Source organism: Typopeltis vanoorti, chromosome 15 (assembly GCF_054136105.1).
Source record: "Typopeltis vanoorti isolate ZY-2024b chromosome 15, IOZ_Tvanoo_1.0, whole genome shotgun sequence".
Taxonomy (NCBI): domain Eukaryota; kingdom Metazoa; phylum Arthropoda; class Arachnida; order Uropygi; family Thelyphonidae; genus Typopeltis; species Typopeltis vanoorti.
Genome location: NC_143563.1, coordinates 104,805,831 through 104,832,439, shown reverse-complemented (window position 1 = coordinate 104,832,439; position 26,609 = coordinate 104,805,831). Strand labels below are relative to the sequence as shown.

At 36.2% G+C, this 26,609-nt stretch overlaps 1 protein-coding gene across 1 annotated transcript in view; it reads right to left on the bottom strand.

The window, feature by feature from the left end:
* The window catches only part of LOC150099051 (neuron navigator 2-like), a 636,174-nt gene that overhangs the window by 138,192 nt on the left and 471,373 nt on the right, over positions 1-26,609 (bottom strand). Inside the window, exon 22 of the mRNA XM_090405801.1 lies at positions 9,108-9,264. Within this exon, the coding sequence (XP_090261927.1) occupies positions 9,108-9,264 (157 nt within the window). The remainder of the gene's footprint in view (positions 1-9,107; positions 9,265-26,609) is intronic.

Genomic DNA, 26,609 nt, shown 5'->3' with positions numbered 1-26,609 from the left:
ATTGACTCAAAAGAACTGCTATCTGCCAAACTGACTCTTAATTTGGTTAGCTGCAATTTATCTGCTATCATCAACAGTAACCTACCCCCCCCACACATCTTGTCTACTCTATCCTACCTGAAAATACTAAATCCGTCAGATTTAGTAATCAGATCAGCTGCTGTTAGCAAAGTCTCACTAGATTTAATTTAACATAACCTGCCTTTTTTCATTCAAGCAAAGATGTCTTGTGAGCATGGTAATATTAGTTCTGTTTCTGCTTATTAAACTGCTTTACATAAGAGTGAAAAATCTTATAGCTCAACTAAACAGCTTTTTCTTTAGTGATGATCTTCATATTTAAGCATGAATATGAATATCATATTCATGATTAAATATGAAGCATGAATATGATCTCATTCAAGACTAGAGAACAAAATAAGCCTCTAATGTTGAACAAAATTAGCATCACTCGTTGGTAGACATTTTACCATGTGCTTCCACCATCCAACACAACTTTCATGGTTATGGTATGCTAGTCCTTATAAACAGTGTAAAACAAACTATACTCATTGCTAGGACTAAGATAAACTGTCAATTAGCATGTGAAAGAAATTAAATATCTGTAAAAATAATTTTTTAAAAGTAATCTTTTGAAATATTGAAGATAAAATACTGTAGCTGTGCAAAATAATTTCATCTCATTAAAAAAAAAACTAACAGATTCATAAGTTGTTTCCAAAACACTTCATTACATTTAAATTTTACAGCAAATTATATGAAAAAAGTATAAATTAATGTAAAAAATATAAGGCAGGAAAGAAGGATAACTGCATATCCTCACATGCAAAAAGAATAACAAGGAATAGAGATAGAACAAGTCTCTCTGACACAAGAAAACACTCAAGGTAGTGATAAATTTCATCACGTGCAGTGATTTTTGTATATTAATCCCAAACATGGAAAGACTATAAAAACAGTACACTGGTAACATGTTAATGGTAACAGGTTAAGGGTTAGGTAATCCAGAAATCCAGCTACATAGGAAACACAAGAAACTTCAGGCATCTGCAAAGTAGGATACTGGTCTCACGCTGGCTAATGAAATTCAGCTACCACTTAAAGACATTCATCAGTGTCCATACCCAGAGTGCAATTCAAACCCTGGTTTGAAAGCTAAGGTGCTATCCACTCAACCAACTTGTGAAGTTGATTCTGGTGATGTAACAAACCATGATTTGGATAAATAAATCAATAATGAATATTTGGGTTTGATATTTGACCAAAGCATACTGAATTAAAAATTTATTTGCAATTTTATAAGCATATGTTTTGGATTGAAAACATTAAAAGTTGATAAATTTTAATGAGAGTATATTTCAGCCAAATTGCAGAATGAAGAAAGATTGAAAAATGTGTAATAACTCACCTAAAAACATGAAAATAAAAAGAAACATCCTTATTTCATAACTGTGTGTGTAGTAATATATATATATATGCACCAACTATCATACTTATTCTTGAATTCATTCACACTGCTTGCACACACAGCATCCAATGGTAATCCATTCCAATCATGCACCACCTTATGAGAGAAATATCTAGCCTTACCCCCTTTCTTAGTGACATTCATTTTCAGCTTCCAAGGATGACCTCCTGTTCTTTACCCACCTTCCATAAAATAAAAAATTCCATCAACTGAAATCCTGTATGACCCTTTCAGAAGTTTGAAAACCTCAATCATATCACCCCTCCTTCTCCTGTTTGCTGTCTGCACTCCAAATTCTCAGTCTTCATAATCAGTATTCCACAATTCTGATTTGCACTCTCACCACTGTATCAGAATCACAATGGAAATCAGGACACCAGACCTGTGCACAATAGTCCAAGAGAGGTCTTATCAAGGCCTTGTAAAGAGGCAAAATGACATCTATCTTTACATGTGAAATTTTGTTTCAGTGTTGCAATTATCTCTTGAGTTGTATTTGCAATCTTTGCTACATGGCTCCTGAACTTCAACTTGCTATCTACTAACACTCCAAGATCCCTAGCCTCATCAGTTTCTTCTAGCATAATCCCACCAACATAATATGACATAGGTGATCTAATCACACCAAAGTGAATGACTTAAAATTTACTGACATTGAATTGACATCCATTTTCCCATGCCCACAATTCCAGCCTATTCAAATCATTCTGCAAATACTGCATATCAGCAGCATTCCTGATTACCCTACTATCTTTGCATCATCAGCAAATGGCTTTATGTTGTCTATCAAATCCTTACCAATATCATTGATGTACATTTTGAATAACAATGGACCAAGAACGGATCCTTGGTCCATTGTTACACCATTAATTACCTTACATCTTGCAGATTCACATCCCCTGTATACTACTTTTTGATATCTGTCAGTCAGCCATCCTCTTATCCACACTGATATTCTATAATCCAAACCATATTCCCCAATTAATGCAACCATCTTCCATACTGTATTCTGTCAAAAGATTTAGTAAAATCCAAAAGTATTATGGTGTATCCATTCCCCTTGTCTATCTCAATGGTAACATTATTATAGAATATGATCAAGTTGCAAAATAACTGTGCGACCTTTCCTTAGTAAACTTATACCGTTCATTGCAAAGTAGAGATTCTCTGTCAACCTATTTCTGTATGTGAACCCTAACCAACTTATTGAAAATCTTCACCACAATTACCATACATTTGTTTTTGATTAAAGTTTTGTTGGCCTGACTGCAGTTTTGAACTATTTATTCGCAACAGAGATCAGGCAGAAATCTTAAGAGGACAAAGACTCTCATTCAATACCAAAGCAATCCTATCGGAGAATTAGTAACTGTGGTCGGTGAATAATTATCACAGAAGAGCCAAAAAGTCTTCAGGTAGGCATTGCAAAGTAAACAGATCAAGACATATTTTATAGCCACACACACATACTTCAGTTATAAAATAAGTATGAATCTTTAATATATCTCCTATTGCTGTTTATTTTACATTGCTGAAATGTAAAATTTTAAACTGTGACTATTTGTAAATTACCCTGAATTGGCTGAACATAGCAGCAAAAATGAATATTAATCATGTTTCAACTCCAGAGCAATGGACAAATTTCCATTTGGCTTTTCTTTGATAAAAAGCAAAAATAAATTTTTTTTTTCCCAAAATAAACAAGCTCAACTACATTGTAGTTGAGCTTGTATATTCAGTTGTAACAGACCTAGTGGATCAGTTGCTAGTGGCAAAGAAATGCATCACCAAATAAAGATGATGGGTGTGAAAAAAGAGTAATCATAATGGAGGCCTTTAATTATCCACACTGATTGCGTAGCATAATTGAGTGGTCGAGAGACAACTTCCTGAATCAGCAAGTGACAAAAGGAACTCAAGATCAATGAGTGCTAGATTTTATTATAGTGTCAGATGGGATTTCAGTTAAAGGCATGACTTTTCTGCCTCCTGTTGACAGTGAACATGCAGCACTCACTTTGGAAGTGAGTAAGTTTATGAATATTTCATTCAGAAAAGGTTACATGCTGAGCTATAAAGCAGAAAATTGTGATCAACTGAGGATGTTGGATTCTGCACCATGGTATCAACTGTTGGATGGGAAAGATATTGACGATCATGGGCAGTGTTTAAAATAAAAAATAAATAAATAAATGGTGAAATATCATTATGTGTCCCCCCCCCAGAGTTCAAAAAATAAATAGAGCAGGAATGAAATTGATGTGTAATCTTATCAAGCAAGAGAGTTATAAGAAAAGGATGATGTGGAAGGAATAATACTGTGTGCATAAGGATGATGTCCATTATGAAAATTATAAGCAGCAGGCAAGAAGGTTCACAACTGCTATATGGAAAGCTAAGTCTGACTATGAAAAGAAACTGACTGTTTGCTAACGACAATCCCCCAGAGAATTCTACTGTTATGCTGCAAGTAAAAGAAAAATTGATATGAAAGAATAACTCTACTGAATGCAAATGGCATGAGGGTGACAGATGCAGAAGAGGTTGTTCAACTAATGAGTGCTCATTTTGCTAAAAGCTATCAACCTAGTGTATGCAACAATGCTACCTCTTCAGAGTAGTATTAGAACTGTTGCACAAAACTGAATAAGAATTCAGTAATAGGGACTGATGTGATATCAGCACAGATGCTACAAGCGTTCAGCTGAACTAGCTATTCCTTTGACCAGGCTATATAATTTGAGTCTCAGAACAGGGAATATTCCACAGAAGGTGGAAAGAATGTATGGCAATTGCATTGCACAATGGTGGTGGTGGTGGTGCAAAGACTGATGTATCCAACTATCAACCGATCGGTGTCTTTGGAATGGTGGTGAAGATTTTCGAAAAGTTGGTTACGGTTCACATACAGAAATGGGTTGACAGATAATCTCTACTCAGCATGGATTTACTAAGGGAATGTCATGTGTTTAGCAACTTGATCACATTCTATAGGAAAGCCTCACATAGTACGACTAATTAATCCATCAATTAATGCACGCTAAGCGAAATTGCATTAAGCGAATACAACAAACAATAAGAATAATTACAATTCATCCATTAGTTAGCATAAATTTGGACAAAAAATTACAGTATAAGCTATATTAGAGGATAAAATCATCAAAGTTAATAAAAATCAATTGCTTAAATTTTTATTTAATGTCTAAACATTTGATTGAGTTACTATTTTTACAAAAAAATTAAAGATAAAGTTTGAATCATGCTCAACTTTTTCATCTTGTCATGAAATTTGTAATAGCTGGCAATCACTTTATCAAGAATTAGGCGGACTTCGAAGCTTAGTTTCATATCAGGATCTGTATCAAACAAAATTTCATTAGCATACTCAATGTGGTTGAAAACTAGCTCAAGTTCTTTTGCAGTCAGCGTCTTAGTTGCAACATTCTCTTCTTGTTTGCACTCCTTATCATCTTCATATGTACGCTATTCTTCTAGTTGAAGGAGATCATTCTCGCTTAACTATTCTGAATGGGAATCAAGAAAGTTTCTCGCATCTTCATTATCCAGTTCATTAAATCCAAGTTCTTTTACAATTGTGCTGATTTCTTCAATAGATTTTGAAGTTTGCCTCCTAAGAAAAGCGTATGATGATCTTTTGAAACTTTGTATCCTGGTTGAGATGCTTCAGTTTTAGCTAGGAAAGTTTTTGTTGGCATATACTTCCAAAAGAAACCAATTTCATCAATGTTGAATATTTGCCGATCGTCATAATCACCCTTCTGAATTATGCTTTGCAATTCTTCAGGAAACTTGGCGCAGAATCTTTATCAGCACACTAGCAGATTCCCCAGTTATTCTTACATTATGCAGTCCAGTTCAAGTTTTAAAATGGTCAAACCTTCCTAAACTCGCAGTAAAGCTTTCACATTCCCCTTGAAATCTGGTCTCTTTCAATTAGGAAAAATATTGAGAGCTTTTGCCTGAATATTCCCTGTACTAAGAGGTATTCTTTTTTAGTTATTATCAGCAGTAGCAACATGTCTTTAAGCATACAGATCACCCGAAATAGAAGCCATTTAATGATCAAGATGGAGTGTCTTCTATCACTTTTCATTGATATTCCTGGGATACTCGTTGTATCCCAGGTCTCACACAATCATTGTATTACTAGCACCACTTTCGTGTCTCTTAATGACTTCCAGCTTTTCTGCTCGCTGCAGATTGGCAACAAAAAATATCACATAATGTATAAAAATTGTGTTAACTGATTAATCACTCGCTTAAAGCGGAAATAGTATCATTTCACTCAATCATGTTAAGTGATTATCGTGCATATCGAATTCACGTTAAACGAGGTTATCCTGTATAATCAGTTGCTATTGAGTTAGATAAGAGGATATACAATAAAACTTTTGGATTTTGCTAAGACTTTTCACAGAATACAGTATGGAAGATGGTTGCATAGATTGGAGAATATAGGGTTTGAATTATAAAATATTATCATGGATAAGTGCTGCTGATAAGCAGTACTTGCAGAATGATTTGAATAGGCTGGAATTGTGGGCATGTGAAAATCTGAATGGAGATCCTATAGAACAAGTAAAATATTTCAGCTATTTAGGCACAATTTTTAGTGTAGATGGCAGATTAAATCTTGAAATAGACAACAGAATATGCAAAGTTGGTATGGTAGGTAGCCCGCTAAATAAATTTATATGGAATAAGAGAGAAATTAGCCAAAACACTAAACTATCAGTATAGTGGACAGTGTTCAACAGTTTTAAGTTAGGCATCTGAGAGTTGAGTTAGAAATAAAGTACTTGTTCAAAATCTAGAGACTACAGATATGAGAGTTCTGAGAAAAATTAAAGAAGTGAGCCGATGGCATCAATGGCAGAATCACATTAAAAATGAAGACATTAGAAAGGAAGTTGACACTACCAGTATTCAAGAATGCGTAAGTAAATCTAGTCTAAGGTGTATGGAAAATACAATTATATATGGAAAATACTTAAATAGAATTATTATTATTATTCAGGCCTCCACAGAGTCAAGAGACTCATCGTGGGAGGTCCTCCCTTGGAAACACAGTCTATCATACCACTCCTTGAACTCACCACTCTATCAGGGGCGATGTATCCACGGTTCTACAACCTTCCACGCAAAGAAACCACTCCTCACTCTCTAATGAAAAGGACTTTTTTTTTTTAAAGATGTTCCTCAACCACTGAAACCACACAGTGTCTTTCCCTGATGTTTTAGAGCATATACTACATTCCATAGCAGTTACAGTCTTCCTTTAGGCATGCTCAGTGTAGGTAACTGCATCTTTGATAACGTTTTCTAACAATACTTTCAAAATGCCTCGAGTTTCCTCATGGGTGAGGAAAGGTAAGCAAAACAGGTGTTGGATGCCAAGATGGCAAGAAAGAGACCCAGAGGACTGGATTAATCCATCTAGATGACCAAGGTCTAGGTGGATTAATCCAGTCGGAACTGCCTTAGAAGAACAAAATGTTAGATATGATAATACTGGAGTGCTTACAAGTAAGAGAGTAATTTGGAAGAAAACTGTTGATAGGAGATTAATAATAATGCAAACTTAATCATGTAGTGCTGTCATAGTAATCTGAACCCCCCCTTAGGGATACATAACAGGAAATGTTCAGGGGTCAATAGCAAAAATTGTAAATACAACTCAAAGAATGATTGCAATGCTGAAACAATCCTCGACATGTAAAGATATGGAAGTCATTTTGCCTCTTTACAAGAACTTGATAAGACCTCGCTTGAACTATTTTGTGCAGTTCTGGTGTCCTGGTTTCCATGGTGATTATTCTGACACAGTGGAGAGAGTGCAAAGGAAAGTATTAGAATGATATCAGGATTGTGGAATACTGATTATAAACACACATGGAGAATTTGTACACTGCAGACACTGGCAAACAGGACAAAGAGGGATGACATAATTGAGACTTCAGAATTTCAGTTGTTAGAATTTTTCATTTTATGGAAGGTGAAGAAAGGACAGGAGGGCATCCTTGGAAGCTGAATTCTGTCAAGAAAGAGGTAAGATGTAGATTTTTCTCTCAGAGTCATGCATGATTGGAATGGATTGTCATTGAATGTTGTGTGTACAAGTAGAATGAATGAATTCAAGAATAAGTATGTATGAGTGTAGTATGTGGCCTTCCTTGAAGAGTCCCTGACTCCCTGAAGGTCTCTCTTGATAATTGAAAACTGCCATATGAGCAAATGTAATGTCATATAAATGGGCATTGGTCATAACTGACACTTGTTCAAATTGTCCCTCACAGGGGTGGTTGGAGAACTGTCTGGAAATAAATGTCAATTGAAGAAATGTCACCTATATAAACGATGCAGATGACATTGTTTCGATAGCCAAGAATTTAGAGAACCAAAAAATCAATGATTTCTAACCTAAATCTAAACAGTAACAAATACAACTTGGAAATAAATCTTGATAAGACAAAAATTATGGTAATAGGCAGAGCGAAAAAAAAATGTCAATATTACAATAAATAATGAAAGAATAGAACAAGTGGAGAGTTTCATTAATCACTGAAGACCTAAGTTACACGAAAAACTATTAAGCACAGAATAAGTCTAGGACAGTCAGCAATGAACAAGTTAAACAGAATATGGTGAAACAAACAAAAAAGTCATAGCCTAAAGACTAAACTCTTCAATCAATCATAGTTCTGGTAGTACTGTGCAGAGCTGAGAACTGGATCACTGGCAAACAAGAAGACAGATTACAATCTCTTCAATCAAAGTGTTTAAGAACAATCAATGGCACAAAGTGGACTGAAAAAAAGACAAATGATAATGAGGAGAGTTGGTCCACACAGATAACATCTTAAATAGGCTACAAAAAGATTAGCTACAGTGGTTTGGACAAATAGCCAGGACATGCCAAGAAAGCCTGTCTTATATTCTTCTTTATGGAATGGTTGGAGGCTACTGAGGCAGAGGAAGGCCAAAAAGAAGATGGTGTGAAAGTGTCAAAGACCAATTAAGCTTGACATCATTTCAACAAATTGCAAGGCTGGGAGAAGACAAATCCAATGGAGCAAAAGAATTCATGGAACGCTCGACCCATCCTGAATAAATGAGAATGATAATGATGAAACTGCCAGTCTGTTGCTTTGTATCCCACTGCAGCCGTGGATAAAAAGCCTGATTTTGACACTCTTATATAGCTCCTTGAGTTTATCAGGCTCATCCTTAGTAAAAATATAAAATAAAAAATAAAATAAATTACCAAACTATCTGCATCAAAGTGAAGAACTTCAACCTATAACCAAATCCTAAATAAAGTAATTACCCAAGAAAGAGCCAAAGGGCTTCTCAGTAATGTAAAATTACATAGGCAAAGTGGATATTAAATTCAACATCCTAAATTAAACCCAAGCAACCTAAATAAAGTGGTGCATATAGTGCTGTGTGCTAATCAAATTGTAAGTGTATATGGTTACAGTATATGTAATGAAGAATAATAACCAATATCACATTTAAATATTTTATAATTTTACATGAGCAGCTTTAAATGTAATTACTAAGAATTACAACTCCATAAAGATTTTCAAAATCAAATTTCTCAACAAAAATTCCATACCTTCATCCTATTCACGGTATCCTTCAGACTTTCTAACTGATGAGCAGAAGTAAGAGCTTCCAACCTGATATCTGTAAGTACCATATCTTTCTCCCGTAACTGCTTTTTAAGTTCTTGAACAATTTCGGGTGCCATATCATCTTCTTTATCATAGGATCTAATAATATTAATAATCTGAGTGCCTAGCAAATGTAGATAACTTTTCACACTCAAATATTTAATTTTTAATTAACTTTCATCTAACTATTGTTAACTTTTAAAACCAGTCAAATCCATTCTTGAAGCTAAAATTAAAAAGCCACCTTACAACTTTCTGGTATTCATAATTCTCTAATAACATGAATTATTATTATTATTATTATCAGATTATATATCAATCCACTGTGTTTTCTGCTTATTACCATTGCTCTGGTGTGTTACTTCATGTCTACAAATAAATAAATTGAACTGAATCTATATTTGTTTAATCCCCACTTCTTTATTATTATAAGGGTATCCCATGGAGTCTAAAGATTAATTGTGGAAGACCCGCGTTAACCTTTATACAAACAATACCTATCATACCCATCCTTACACTCGTTCACTGTTAGGGCACTCACAACTACTTCTGGTAATCCTTTCCACTCATTTACCACTCTCCAAGCAAAAAAAAAAAAAAAAACCAAGTATACACACCTTTACTAACCATACCCTTACACAACTTCCAGGGATGACCTCTATTCGTCATGTACTGAAAATTTTCTTTTGAGTCAATTTCATACAACCATTTTAATAACTCACAAGTTTTAAAGATTATTGAAGAAAAAATGAAAGACTTTGAGAAAACAGGAACCAAACCTTGCGGATTCAGTGGCAAGCCTTGAAGAAAACCCTGACTGATTAAGCCAGAGAGGCATGTGATGAGGTTATCTGCAAGGATAGAAAAATCAGAACTACATGGTGGACACAGGAAGTTAAAGAGGCAGTGAAGGAAAAAGAACAAAGCATATCAAAAGTTCTTGGGAAATAAGTCAGCTTATGTTCTTAGATAATACAGAGACAAATGTAAGAAAGCTAAAAACTGTGTAAAACTAGTTACACAAAAGCCATGGGAGGACTTTGGCAAAAACATAGAAAATAAATATCAAGAAAGTGGCAAAATATTCTGAAGATCGTTGAAAAAGCTTAGAAAAAGAGGAAAGAGTGCTGTAAAAGGAGTTAGAGATGACAAAGGTGACACGAAAACAGGAGAAAGATACTTGAAGTATGGAGTAATTACTTCGAAAAATTGCTAAATGAAACAAGCAGTGATAGCACAGTGGTAAAAAAGACTCAACAGGCATACAGTTAGGAATACATATCCATACTTGAAGTAGAAAAAAGCCATCAAAGGCTTGAAATTTGGAAAGGCATAGATGATATGTGACCAGAAACGGTCAAGCATGGTGGTATAAAAGTCTTACAGTGGCTGCGCTGCATAGTAGTTCAGAAAGCTTGGAGGGAACGAATTCCCGATGATTGGAGTAGAGCTCTCATAGTACCCATATATAAAAAGAGAAATAAAACTGAATATGGAATTACAGAGGTATTTCTCTGCTGAGTGTTCCTGGTAAGATTTATGCAAGTATACTTGAGAACCGGTTGAGAAGAATTGTGGAAGAAAAACTTGGTGAAGAACAATCTGGATTCAGGCCAAATAGATGCTGTCAAGATCAGATCTTCACTTTACAACAAACAGTTGAGAAATCATGGGAATATAACAAAGATCTGTATTTAAGTTTTGTCGATTTGGAAAAGGCATATGACAGGTGCCAAGAGAAAAGCTATTCAATATGCTATAGTTATATGGTGTCAAAGGGGTATTATATCAAGCAATATTCAGTCTTTATTTGAGTTGTAAGTCAGCAGTTAGAATTGAAGGAAGTACAGGAAGATGGTTTAATGTTAAATCTGGTGTGAGACAAGGATGTACATTATCCCCTCGGTTATTCATTATCTATATGGATCACATTATGAAGGAATGTGGTATTAAACCTGATATCAAAATTGGAGATGTTAATGTCAGCTCTTTGCTTTATGCAGACGATGTTATACTTCTAAATAAATCCGCTACAAGTCAGCAATATTCCCTGACTAAATTGAATAACTGTTGCAATAGATAATTGCTATTACATAACACCTCCAGGGAGTCCAAGCACTCATCGAGGGAGAGCATCTACTTTCCATCTCCACCACTCCACTGAGCCACCTGCAACTACTTGCATCATTTACACCAATGCCATCTACTGCCGAAAACCACGGGTTCGATTTCCAGCGGAATTCGAACAGAGCTTTTTAGCTGGAGAGTGGATACGCTAACCACTCAGCCAACCAGGCCAGCATGATATGGTATGAAGGTCAGCAATAAAAAGACAAAGACAATGAAAACAGGCAGAATCATTGAAAATGTAAACTGCGTTGTGAATGGAGAACCTGTGGAACAAGTAAAACATTTCAGCTACTTAGGCACGATTTTTAGTGAAGATGGTAAATTAAATATCGAAATAGACAACAGAATCAACAAAGTTGGTATGGTAGGAAGTCAACTGAATAAATTCATATGGAATAAGAGAGAAATTAGTCAGAACACTATCCTTTCTTTTATCTCCATAATTTCCAAAAATGCAGTCAGAACACTAAATTAGCTGTATACAAGACAGTGTTCAAACCAATTTTAACGTATGGATCTGAGAGCTAGGTCAGAAGTAAAACACTTGACAAAAGACTAGAGACCGCAGATATGAGAGTCCTGAGAAAGAATAGAGGCATGAACATATGGCATCAATGGCAATATCATATTAAAAATAAGGATATTAGGAAAGAACTTGACATTGTCAGCATCCAGAAATGCGTTAGCAGAGCCAATCTCAGGTGGTATGGTCACTTAAACAGAATGGACGAGGAAAGATTAGCAAAACAAGTGTTCTCTGCCAACTAACAGACTGATTTGGAGGAAAATTGTAGATAGGAAGTTACTTATGATGTAAATTTTTCATGTAGTACTATCATATCATGTACATCCCTTGATGGTACATGGCAGGAATTTAAAGATGATGATGAAGTTTGTCATGTCAGGTCCCATCTTTTCTGCCTACCAACAAGCTTTGCAACCCACAAACCCACACACACCTTCAACTTATCAACCACCACCACCACTGAGATATTTGGTCTGTAATTTGCTACTTCTGTAATGGAGCCACCTTTATGTACTGGAATTATCTTATCCTCTCCCTTGGAACTTTGCTAGAGCTGACAGTTAGATTAAATAACTGACATTCGTCCAGGGCCGGCTCTAGAATTTTTATCGCCCCGTGCAATCCATTACTTGCCGCCTCAGCACCAACCTCAAATTAACTTTTGGAATTTTGAAAACCATTATGTTCAACATTAGCTTCATGACCATTAATTTTAAATATAGTACCATTAACAATAATGCACTGATGAAGTGATTAAAATACTGCATATTCATAAAATAAACCATCGACTTTATCAATTGACAATTAAATGAAATGTAGTAATAATTTATTACTTACATTTATGGAATGATCTTCACTTGTACAATGGTGAACTGTTGAGTTATACTTAACTATAGAATGCACACGTTATAGTTTTAGCACTATTTTCACATTATTTTAATTAGAATTTATATTGTTTTTAGTATCTACTGATTAAAAATACATTTTTCTTGCTTTCATATTTGCGAAATCAGAAATTAGGTCTGCATAGTCTAATTTCTGACCGATTTCATGTTCAATTGAAATCATGGCAAGACCTTCCAATCTAGTTTCGGCCATTGTCGAGCGTAAGTAAGTTTTAATAAGATTCAGTTTTGAGAAACTACGCTCACCACTTGCAACCGTCACAGGCAATGTCAGTAATATTCTTAGGGCACCAGCGACATTCGGAGCAAAGTTATTTTCAAACAATAAAACAAAAAATTTCAATTGGTGACGTATTTTCTGGTACTAATTTGGACACTACTTTCAGTTCATCACATAGCTCAATTGCATCGATGTCTCTATTTTCTTCATGTGTTAAAACGGCTTCTAAGTTTTTACAATTGTCTAAGAGCTCATTTGTCATCTCAGATTTTAATTTAGAGATGTTATATAAAAATGAAAAATGTGAACTGTGATGTTCCAATTGCTCGAACCTTTCTTCAATAGAATTAGTTGCAACATCAATAATAAAAAAGAAAACTCAACTTTGAATTTTGTTTTGGGATCTAAAATAGGTTCATCTCTTGCTTCATAATCATGCTGCTTTTACTGCTGATGCAATCTGGTACTTTCGAATGTTGGTTTCAAATCAGCATCAGCTTCGACTTTCTCAGCTAATGTTGCAGCATCAACAAGAAAATTTTTAAATGATTTATCGTTTCTGAGATTCTTAAGACTTTTGAGAACATTACCCAATGTTTTAATGGCGCTAGACAATTCCATCTCTATGCTTTGCAACAGTTCACTTGCAACATTAATTTCATTTAAAATATAGTGCCATATAACCAGACTACATAAAAATTTAAAGTCTCTAAGTTTTAGAGTAAGGGTTTCAGCTTCGTGTCTCGCCATTTTGTCTACTGACTCATCATCAGCAATTTCTATCAGTGCATAATAAAACTCCTCAATATAGTATCTTAAAGGACGAATAGCGTCAATTCTAGATTCCCAGCGAGTTGTACTTAATAGCTTGGGCGTTAGGGTTGTAATATGTGTCTTAAGGATTCCCCAACACAGCATTGACGCTGAGAAAAACACATACAATTTCTGAACCGTTTCAAAAATGAAATCCCTTCTCTAGATGACATTGCAGCATCATTGACCACCAAGTTGAGAGAATGAGAACAGCAAGGGATATAAAAACCTCTTGGGTTCAAGTCCCTAATGCGTTGCTGAACTCATGAATGCTTTCCTTTCATGTTCGATCCATTTTCATAACCCTGGCCACGCATGTTTGCGATTGGAATATTCATGTCTGATAATTTTCTTACGATACATTCGGTTAACGCTGAGCCTGTAGTGGCTTCTACAAGAATGAAACCAAGAAAATGTTCATGAATGTTGATATCAGTTGGATCCGTATTAACAAATCTTACAATTAATGTTAATTGTTCAATATGGCTTACATCGGGAGTACAGTCTGCAACTATGCTGTAATATTTAGCTTTCTGAACCATAGAAATTATTTGTTTTTTTTATGGTTCCAGAGAGGAGAGCAATCAATTCATTTTGAATATTTTTCTCAAGATAATGTTGGGCTGAACCACAAGCTACTCTCATTAAATGTTCAGACATAGCACTGTCAAATCTGGCAATCAGTTCAACAAGCTGTAAAAAATTTCCATTATTAGGGTCATATAAATTATCAGATGTTCCATGAAATGGTAAGCATTGTTGACCCAAGAACTGGAAAACAGCAATGAGGCGTTCTCTTATGTTCCTCCAGTGCCGAATTTCTGAATTTAATAACTTTTGCTGCATTGAATCAATTGTCTGTTCTAATTTAAGCATGGACGATAATTCAATCCACTTTTTATGGGACTCCAAATGGTTTTTGGATTTCTCGTGTTCATTAAGATACACATACAAATGACCCCAATCATTATACCCATCAGTAGTGAATGACATTATATTACAGGAAAACAACTTACAGCAGAAACAAAATACAGGATCTTTTTCTTTTGAATACACTAACCATGATCGATTAATATGTTCTCCATTGCTTAGTTCCCTGGTGTAAAAAATTTTATGAACATTTCCTACCATTAGAGCTGCGCGGAAAAATGAAATCACTGTTTGGTTTCTCTGGTGGGCCCTTTTTTATGATTTCCAGTCTTTCGGCTTAAAGAAGGATTCCATCTAGCTGGATCAGTGTACCTATCAAGTTCATCACTTAAATCTCTAGATTCGGAAATTGTCATATCAGTCTCATTTTCGAGATTCCTTGCAAAGTCTGTTACTGGGATCCAAGTTAGAAGTACTTGCCATGAGCTCAGAATCATTGGTTTCGGTACATTTACTTATTTCCTCCTGCCCTACATCAGCTGATTCAATTTTTAGATATTTAAGTCAAGTCCCACTATGTTTTTGAATACCACGTTCTTTTTCCAGTTTTCGTTTGCAATATTCTGCCCTGATAGTTTTTTCTTTTATCGGACATTGTAATCTATTTGAATATTAAAATTGTTTTAAACCTACAATAAAATATTATTAGTATGGTATTATTTAATAATTAATGGAGGTTGAAACACTGAAACTACTAATTTACATAAAACTGAAAAAAAAAAATCTTATCACTGTAGCAGTCACTAACACTGAGCAAAACCTCAACTTTCCTTAATAGACGCTCAAAAACAAGTGAAACGTTCTGGAGATTACAGTATCGACGGCCGTTACTCTAAGAGAAGGACAGGACTCTAGTGAAAATTTCAATATTACTTCGTATATGACTCGTTTTCTAGTACACGTGTCTTGCCTTAGGCAGTAATTCATATAATCGGATTAAGTTCCAAGTTCCCGTGTTTAGTTCACAATGTATGCATACCCAATACTAAGAATTAGCATGATTAATACAACTAACAACTACAAGTTTTTACAAATATATTACAATATATTATACAAAATAGTGACACACAACAGGTAATATTTTAACATTTATTCTGATGAGCAAAATTGGCCTTGGGAATAGCAGATTATGTTAAACTCTGAATGAGATACTATTATATTATAATTCTTCTCATTCAGAATTTAACACCAGCTAACAGTGGGAAATTCAATTCATAGTAAGTTAACAAGCACAAGATGGAAATATAATATCGCATAATGAACTTTTAAATGCAGTTTTATTGCAGACTCCATTGTTGCATATGCAAGGAATAGAGAGGAGAAGCGAGAGGGAAAGAGAGTAAGCGAAGAATGGCTCTCATAGCTTCGATTACCGAAGAGCATTACGCGAGTATCATTGGTCGACGGATTGTCGGAAATAGAAACAGCATCATGGGCATAATAAGTCACTGGTCAACTTATTATAAAAACTGCGATCTTACGCAATATTATTGTTATTATTTATTCCACATCTTCATTTTATTCACTTTCATTTTGGCCGCCCCCCCAAAAAAATTGCCGCCCCATGCAAATGCAAGCGTTGCACTGTCGGTAGAGCCGGCCCTGCATTCATCAGAGATACCCACTCACACAGACTGCACATTCACACATGACATCGGTCAATATGCCATTCAGCCCAACTGATATATTCACATTACTATTTTTTAATATGCTCAGCATCTCCTGTTCTTCTACCTCAATTCTCACATAATCTCTACCTGGATGATACACCTTTGCAAAGTGATAACTTAGCAACTGAGTTATTTATTCTGCTTCTGTCACCTTCCTCCCATCAGCATTGATTAAAATCATCTTTCCATAATTATTCCTCCTCTTACTTGTTACATAAAAAAACATCTCTTTTAGATCTATTTTAGCATGCTTAGCTCATTTACTCTCATAATCTGATTTAGTCTTTCTTGGCTACTGCTCGTGACCTTTTTTTGCCCACATCTTCTACTGCTCATGAGTATGCTGATCACTTTTTTCTTTGTATTCTGTCCACAATGTTTTCTTTTTTGACAGCTCCTGCTTTTAACTCTACTCATCCACTTAATCTCTACTTGGTTTATCCTCCTGACCATGGATATGCAGTTTGATACTGCTTCTCTGAAACGATCTCTGACCACTTCCCATTCACTACTGACATTCTTTCCTTGTAGTCTCAAGCCATGGCACTGTTTCAAGTTGCCTCCTTTCACAGTTGTCAGCTTTATAGTTCACCATGATAGAGAACTTCACATGTTTAGCAAAATATTACCAGACACTCTATCTCTGATTGGAGACAGAGTGTCTGGTAATAACATCTTCTGATATTATTACTAGATACAACATTCTCAATCTCCTGGCCCCATCCAGGGTATGCTGTTTCAGGTAATTGTCTCTCAACAACTGTATGAACCATCTTTTCATGCCCCCTTTGCTCCCTCCAATATACAGTAAAATCTCTCATAACTGGCAATACCAAAACAACAGCACTTTCGCAGGTCTAAATTTAATCCTATGAGATAAGAAAAATATGCAATGGGCTTGCATTCTGGCAACGCTGTCGTATGTACAGCCGAGTTGCGTGGCCACACAACTAATGAACATATACTCCTTCATGCAATACTCCCAGCAGCTCATTGGCTAAGAGAGATCACATGGGTTGTTTTATATATTGCACAGCCAGAACTCGCACCAACAAAATGCATTCGTATGCTCCTAGCCCACATGGTGTCACTATGGCTACTCCCACGAAACGCAAGAGAAATGTTCTCTCTCTCAAGTTAAAACTTGAATTGCTGGAGAAAATAGAGAGAGGTGTCAGCAGAACAAAATTAATGGAGGAATATAAAGTTGGAAGTTCAACTTTGTATGATATAAAGAAACAAGGTAGTCAACTCCAGAGATTCATGATGCAAACAGAATCTACAAAGCTGCAGAAAATCAGAAAACTGTACACCAATCCCAGTGTGTAGAATTAGATTGTGTGTTATACGAGTGGGTTGCCCTGAAAAGATCAGAGGGAGCTTGCATTTCTGGACTGATGCTGCATGGAAAAGCAAAGGAATTGCAAGGGAAAAAGCAGATGCAAGGCGAGTGTGGATTTTCCGTTGGATGGCTTAATTGATTCCAAGAAAAGCATGGAATCTGTAAGTTAGATGTGTCTGGTGAACAGAGGAGTGCCGATGAAGTGTCAGCAAATGAGTTCATCGAGCAGTTTCAGAAAATTGTGGATGAAAATAATACGACAGTGGAACAAATATATAATGCCGATGAGACTAGATTTTTATGGAAGTGCCTTCCCACGTCGACTTTGGCTTGTGTGACGGAAGCCTCGCTGAAGGGCTTTAAGCAGAACAAGGACCGTGTAACTGTGACAGTATGCGCAAATGCTGCAGGTACGCACAAAGTAAGATTGTCAGTGGTAAGCAAGTACCATAATCCACGGGTCTTTAAAAATGTGAAAAATCTGCCTATCCTTTATCAGGCATGGATGGATTGTAACATATTCAAAGAATGGTTTCATAGTGTATTTGTGCCCAAGTGTGAAGGAGCATTTAAGGGAAAAGGGTTTACCACCAGACAGAAAAGTGATTATTTTATTGGACAATTGCTGCACCCATCCCCCAGCTGAAGACTTAAATGTGAAAAAAAACCATTTGTGTTATGTTTCTGCTGCCTAGCATAACAAGCCTTATCCAACCAATGGACCAAGGAGTCATCGAGAATAGAAAGATGAACTACCACTCCCTTTTTATGCGAACTTTGAAGGTAGCATCCAAGATGTTCAGAAACAGTTCACATTGAAAGAGGCCATATTTACTTTGTCTTTTGACTGGAAGAATGTAAAGAACATTACTTTACGTCGCTGTTGTGATAAATTGTGGCCAATGATCATGTTTGAAGATGACGAATCAAGTGACGAAGATTTTCGTCATTTATAACTCATTCTGTGTCCGACATTTTGGATTTAGTAACACATTCGGAGAAGGTTATTATATTAGCGAAGAGGAGATGCAGGCTTAGGTGGATGTAGACAATTCCGCGTGGATAGGTTTGTGTTCATCAGACATATTTGTAATAGATTTCACGGTTTGATATGAACATAGATGATTAAGAAAATAACTATTTATTAACTTAAAAAAGCTAATATTTCGCTGGTATTATATCCAGCATCTTCAGAGCACACACAAACAAAATACACCTTTGCGTCCTATTGTAGATAGTATAAACAGTCCTACATATAAACTAGCTAAACATTTAGCCAAATTACTAACCACTTACACAAACAATTCTTCCTCTTTTGTTAAAAATTGTACCCACCTAAAAAGTATTTTAGAAAACCACACCTTAAATAGTTCAGACCTAATGGTGAGTTTTGATATCACCTCATTATTCACTAATGTATACCACTGATTGAAACACTTAACTTACTAAATTCACAATTTCCTCCAGATATATTTCAGCTATTTAAATTCATAGTACAGGGAAGTTATTTTACTTGGAAAGGGAAAATATACAAACAATTAGATGGGACAGCTATGGGTTTGCCCCTTTCTCCTCCCTTAGCCAATTTCTACATAGAACATCTGGAAAAATTAGCTATCAACACAGCCACTCTCAAACCTAGTCTCTGGCTACGCTATGTTGATGATGTGTTTGCTATTTGGCCACATAGCCCAGACACATTGAATAAATTTTTAGTGCATCTAAATAGCCAGCACCCTAAAATCCAATTTACAATGGAACTAGAAGCCAATGACTGCCTACCCTTCCTAGACACACTGATCACACATCTTCCAGAAGGTTCCTTATCATTTTCGGTTTTACACAAACAATCACACCATCACCCTTCTCAACAATATGGTATCTTAAAAACACTAACCTATAGAGCTAGAGCAATCTGTTCCAATGACATTGCTCTCACTGCTGAACTTTCTCACCTACGACACACCTTCTTAACCAACGGTTATAATCCCTATAAAATAGATAACATACTAAATGCTACCCAGAAATCCCCTCTATCTACCACAGAAGACTACAACACAACTATCACCATCCCATATGTTAAAGGCACATCTGAAAAGATATCTAGGGTGCTTAACAAACACCAACTGCGCACAGTATTTAAACCTTATCTAAAATTAGCAACTCTCATCCGTTCACCTAAGGACAAATGCACTCCTTTATCACATCCAGGAGTCTATGAAGTGCCCTGTTCTTGCCATCAAGCCTACTACGGACAGACAGGAAGAACTGTGGACATCCGCCTCAGTGAACACAAAAAATATATCCGACACTTTCGCTTTGGCAAGTCGGGTCTGGCAGACCATGCTTTGGATACCCCTGCACACAGGATAAATTGGAAAGAAACAAAAGTAATGCACAGAAGCTTCTACAAGTCAGAGAGGTTGTTCCTGGAATCAACAGAAGCCTTAAAACATACTCTAAACCTTAACAAGTATGGCTGTATAAATCTACCAAAGATTTGGGAGACAGTCATCTTAAGACCAAATTAATATTTATTACATTTTTTCAAACTTTCTAAGACTATCATTTGGACTACTATTTCAAAACTCTGAATTTTTTTTTTTTAAACCTAGATGGCACCATATTAGGACTTTAGTCTTGTGTTGCATGCTGCAATTACTTTTACTATCCCCACTGTTACACGGATTGTGGTTGTTTTGCATTTGTAACAAACTTTGTGTTGTGTGCTCTGAAGATGCTGGATATAATACCAGCGAAATATATATTAGCTTTTAAGTTAATAAATAGTTATTTTCTTAATCATCTATGTTCATATCAAACCGTGAAATCTATTACAAAAAAGTAGACAATTCCGTTCCAGTCACACTTTCCCTTGATGATGATGAAGTAATCGAACATATACTGGGTAAGGAGAAAGATGATGCGAAGGGGGATGAAGATGAGGACGGCGCCACACAGATCAAGAAAGTTACGTGGAAGGAAGCTGAAGAAGGATTGCAGAATTTCATAAAATTTGCTAAGCAATGTTCATCTATGTCAGCACACAATGTTATGAAACTTCACTGTATACACAGTGAATTTTTTAAGCTCCAGTGACAATCTTGGAAGCAGGTAGACATTCAAAGTTATCTTACGTCGTCACACTAAGAAATTCACCACTTTCATGTGATAATGCATACTGTAATTTTTAAATGCTATTTAAATTTGATTTTGTGAAATATAAAATTATTATTATTTGACACCTCCAGGGAGTCCAAAGACTCATCGAGGGAGAGTCTGCCAACAGCATAGAATGATTGATCCCTTCCAACTACTAACTGTGCTCAAACTTGCTTAACTTTTTGCATGAGCGATTCATAGCAGAGGCTCTACCAATCGACCAACCTTTGCTGTGTTTAAATTTTAAAAAATCTGTATGATTTTTTGTTCTTTATTTAATTCTTGCCGGCAGATCAAAAAACACGACCAACGAACTTCACATGCTGCAATTTCTACAGATGGCATCACAAAACATGAACAGGTAAGTTCTCGAAATATATATTCAATAAACTGGCAAAATCTAGTATCTGTTGTTGCTGGTTGAGAGAGATTCTACTGTATATTCCCATAGTAGAGGTCTTACATGATAACTGATCAACCTTCACTCATTGTACTAATAAGTTAATGCATGGCTTCCATATTTTCTGTAGATCTGCGGTCTACAGCAGCAACTAACAATATATTTTGTCCTATTGGCCTCTATCTCACAAGCCTCAAATGAACCATCTCCTCTAGAGCTCAATTCCTCATTAACTTCTATATTTGCTGGTTGAAGTTCTTCAGCTATCATGAGCAATGCCCAACTCCTGTGTTATCCCCTCTATTCTCCCTGAAAATATAATACCTTTTATCCCTGTAACTATCATTTTCTGTCAACCAGTTCTCACTGATACCATAATTTTTAGCCAAGTCGAGTTGTTGATTTCAATTTATTTCAAAAGCAACTCAGGCACTATGAGGTGCCAGTATATTATGTCTGTTAATTGTGCATGATGAAGCCCAATAACTGTAGTCATTAACTACAGACAAGTTAAATTGGTGCAAAAACTATATCATTTACACAGTTTTAACGTCAAAATGGTGACTACAGTTGGATCACTGACTACAAACAAGTTAAATTGGTACAAAAACTATATCATTTGCACATTTCCTAAGCACTGCTTAGGAAATGTGCAACACCCCTGCAGTCAAACATATGACTCACAAAACCCTACCTATCCACTTCACCAACATCCATGGCCTAAACTCCAATCTTAATAGTGTCCACTACCACCTTCAGCCTACCAAACCCCACCTACTCCTTCTGGCAGAAACTAGAATCTCACCCCCCCCACCCCACTATTCATCTCAACCTTCCAAACTACACACTCTTTAACTCCTTTCAACCTAGGAGTGACATCTGTGCATACATCCACTCTGACATACCTTGCCAGAGAGCACCCAACCTAGAATCGCCCAATTTTGACCTTCTTTGGATGAAAATATCCCTTCCCAACTTAGTCAAATTCATATGCTGTCTACATCACTCCCCTAATGCAACCAACCACTCTGAGCTCTTTAATTTCCTCTCCTTAAAAATTGACTTTATCCAGTCCCACTTTCCCAACAGCAAAATCATCCACCTAGGAGATTTTAATGTCTACAACACCAACTGGCTTGCCTCCTTCAGTGTACAGATCTTGCAGACAGAGATGCTGAAACATTTGCCATCACTCATGACCTCACACAACTAGTTCAGATGCCAAACAGAATAACTGATAACCCGATCTCTTCCTGACCAATGATCCTTCCAAATACACAGTGAATGTAGAGGGGGCCCCCCCCCCTCTAGGCAATTCTGACCACAATCTAGTACTCATCTCCTCCCCAATGCAACAATGCTTACACAGCCACTCCCATACAAGAGCAGTTTGGCATTATAACAGTGCCAAGTGGGACAGCCTCTGTAACTTCTATGCCTCATTCCCATGATTAGACTATTGCTTCCGACTTTCCAACATAAAAAAACTAGGATTTCTCTTTCGTTCAAGACGTTACTTCATCCCTGAACAGGTGTTAACCTTATAATTCCCCCACTTAGTACTAAGCTCGTTGGAACATGTGCAACTGTTGATCAACATCCCTTCACAGTGCATCTTGAAACTCGCAGAACAAGTTTCTTCCCCTCCTCCTTCATCAATGCAACTACTGTACTGTGGAACAGTCTTCCCCTTGTTGTGTTCCTGAAGGAATACAATATGCAGTCATTGAAATGAAATGTGAACAAGTACCTTCTTTCCCAACCTACCACCCATACACGGTACTAATGTACTATAGGTTGATCAACCAATTTCTCATGCATGGGCTCAACATAAAAGTTGAGTGAACCAATGCTAATAAGGCCTAGCCTTTGTTTCTGACTTATCAACTTAACATGTTTACTTAACCAACTTAACAATGGGCAAGTAAAGTGAAACAGGAATCATTTGCACAAACAGTTTTTATCTCATGTTATCACAGAAATCCTGGAACTTTTGTGGAATAGTTAGATAGCAATCAGCATTCATTTTAAAAAATTATGGAAATAACTACAGTGTTATAATAAAACTTCAGTTTAAGATAGACTGAAATAATCACTCAATGTTGTGACCTTCATATCAAGGTCATCATCTGGAGTGTACACATACACTCTATAAGCCCACAGATGCGAGACCCTTCAATACTTCTGCGCATGTCAGAAGGAGAATCCATTCCTATATTAGGAATGGATTATGCACATGGTAGGATAAGTGTTTATTATTATACGTCAGAAAATTAGCTTTTCTTTTATGAAAATTCTAGTTCTTAAAGTGGTAACTATTTTGCTTATAAAACAGTTGGAAAATTTACATATAAAGCAAGTGATTTTGTGTGTTGATGACCAATTCGTACATCCTTTATTTATTTCTCCCCTTCAGGATGAATTGCCTATTCTTGGCACACTGCCAGCCCAGGTTCTATGAACTGTGAGCATACAATACATAAAAAGAAACAGGCCACATTACAATATACATGTTACAGTCACACTAATTTTCAACCATTAACACTTGATGAAAAAAAAAAAAAAAACATTACCACATCAAAACTAGGATGCTGTTGTTTGTTAGAAATCAACCAGAGATAAATTAAACCATAGATTAGTCACAGATAAATTATAACAAAAAAAAAAAAAAAAACAGTATTGGTGGTGGCCAATAAAAGTTGAAATCATTGCTTACAGTCCTGAAGTGAGGGTTTGCTGGAGAATTTGAAAGAAAATATTCTTGATTTTTATGCCACCATTATTTTTTAAGATTAGTATGGCTAATCAAGATTTCACATGCTTCCTTAAATTTGCATTCACACCAGGTTTTTGTATGATGCAAAGAACAGGTACTTTCCAATGAATTTGGTGTAGGGCATTAAGAACATGATCCGAGAACTTACTTTAGCAAAATTGTAAAATTTAATGTGTTGATTATGTTCTCTCTCTCTCTTTTTTTTTTTTTTTTTTTTTTTTTTTTACAGATTGGAATTATGCATCCAGTTTTACCAATATATTACAAGTGCCATAAAATTTTTAGTTTTTTAAAATTAATACTACTTTTACTTAATATTACTCTTAAACCACCTACAAGTGGATTAAAAGTAGTATTAAGGTTGTAATGGTAGAGAATTCTATTTATTTTATTCAATATGATACTCTATAGCGGCCAACATGGTTTTGTTAAAGGTCAACCTTGCCTTAGCAATTTACTTTTTATAACAGAATGACATCTGAGTTGGACAAAGAACAGTACTTCTGGATTTTGCTAATGCTTTTGACAGGATACCCCATGGAATACTGTTGCACAAATTGGAGCAGATGGGGATGGATACTAAAAGTGGTGATATGGATAAGAGAATGGCTCAGAGAGAGATACCAGAAAGTGATGTATGAAGGAGCAGAGTCCAGGATGAGGCAGGTGACCAGTGGATGTGTCTCAGGGTTTGGGCCGTTATTGTTTAATTTGTACATAAATGATATAGGAAATGGCTTGAAGGGAGATACTCAGTTGTTTGCTGATGATGCAAAGTTAGGTAGCACAATAAAAAATCAAACTGATGAGAGTTTGAGGGATGATTAGCTAGCAAAATGGGCAAAAGGTAATGGATGTCAGTTCAATGTGGAAAAGCGTAAAGTTATGCATTTTGGGATTAAAAGATTACCAGCTGTGCACCACATTGATGGAACGGTACTCCAAGAGATTGATGAGGCTAGGGACTTAGGGGTGTTAGTGGATAGGGAGATGAAGTTCAGAGGACATATTTGATTACTTGGTTACTGAAGAACACACTAATATTCAGAGATATAGAGGTTATTATTCCCCTTTATAAGGCATTGATACTTCCACATTTGGATTACTATGCTCAAGTCTGGTCACCTGGATTCCTTGGGGATGAGGAGGTTGTGGAGAGTTTTCAGAGGAGAGTGACTAAGTTGGTGAGTGATGTAAAAAATGCTCCCTACATTGATAGATTGAGAGCTTGTGGATTGCAGAGATTGGTTGATAGGCAGAGAAGAGGGGATATGATAGAAACATTTAAATTACTGAAAGGTTTTTATAGGATTGATGCAGAGGAAATATTTCAGCTGTGTGATAGTGATGGAAGAACAAGAGGTCATCCCTAGAAGTTGAGGAAAAGTGTTGTTAACAAGGGTGTAAGAACGAGGTTTTTTGCCTGGAGGGTGGTGAATGAGTGGAATGCATTGCCTGACTCAGTTGTTGTGAGTTCCTCGTCTGTAAATGAATTCCAGAAGAGATATGATAGATATCGTTTTAATAGTTTGGTTCTCCTGCAATGAGTCTACCGACTCCATGGAGATACCCATAATAATAATAATCCTTTAATGTATGGGACAGCTATAATTTTGCTGTAATCTACACAGTCTTCCCATAAACTGTTACAACTTACAAATACTGTTACACTAACAAAACTGGGCTCGCTCTCAGTCCCATCAGTGGTGATATGTGTTTATCAGTAGAGATCTGTCTAGCTGTACAGGTTAACATGCAGTGGGAAGATTATGAGAACTGTAGCTGTAAATAGCACTTCAAAAGGTTGGAAAGCAGCCACCTGTTATTTTCAACAAACTAAAAACACTCAGAATCGGTAGAATATTTGTGTATATAGACTATTAACTGTTATAATGATACAGAAGAGATATATCTGACTGTGAAAGAACATGTCAACCATGCTGTGTTAGGATGCAACACCTGGTGAGGGATGTAAAGCCATGCCACTGCTGTAATCCTGTGAGAATGCAGAAAATGATGTCACAAGAGATGAATGTTTCACAGAGAATGATGTCACATATACTAACTGATGACTGGGGGTAAGAGCCTGTCATCATTCTACTGGACACTTCCAACACCACAACTTATGCAGAAGAAGATGATAAAATCAAAGAAACTAATCCGGCAGTATGCAAACAACAGACACAGAGAGATCCTCTTCACATATGAGAAGATTTTCATCATCTAAGTTGTTTAACTGCCAAAACAATTGGGTATATGTCTCGGATGGTCACACAGCATGTGCTATAGCATCCAGGATTCAGAGAGGTCATCAACTTGCGTCAGTGATGGTTTGGTGTTTGGTGTGTGTATGGGGGGGGGGGATGTATGAGAGGTAGCCAAGTTGCTATGAGAAAGGGGTCAAAACCTCTGCAAGAATGTATTAAGAAGACACTGTGCTAGAACCTGTGGTACGGTCTCCCTGAACAACACCCTGTTTCATGGTAGGCAGTGGACCTTCCAACAGGAATCAGCCTCTGCACACAAGGTGAGGACCACACAACAGTGGTTGGAGGCGAATGTGCCCGACC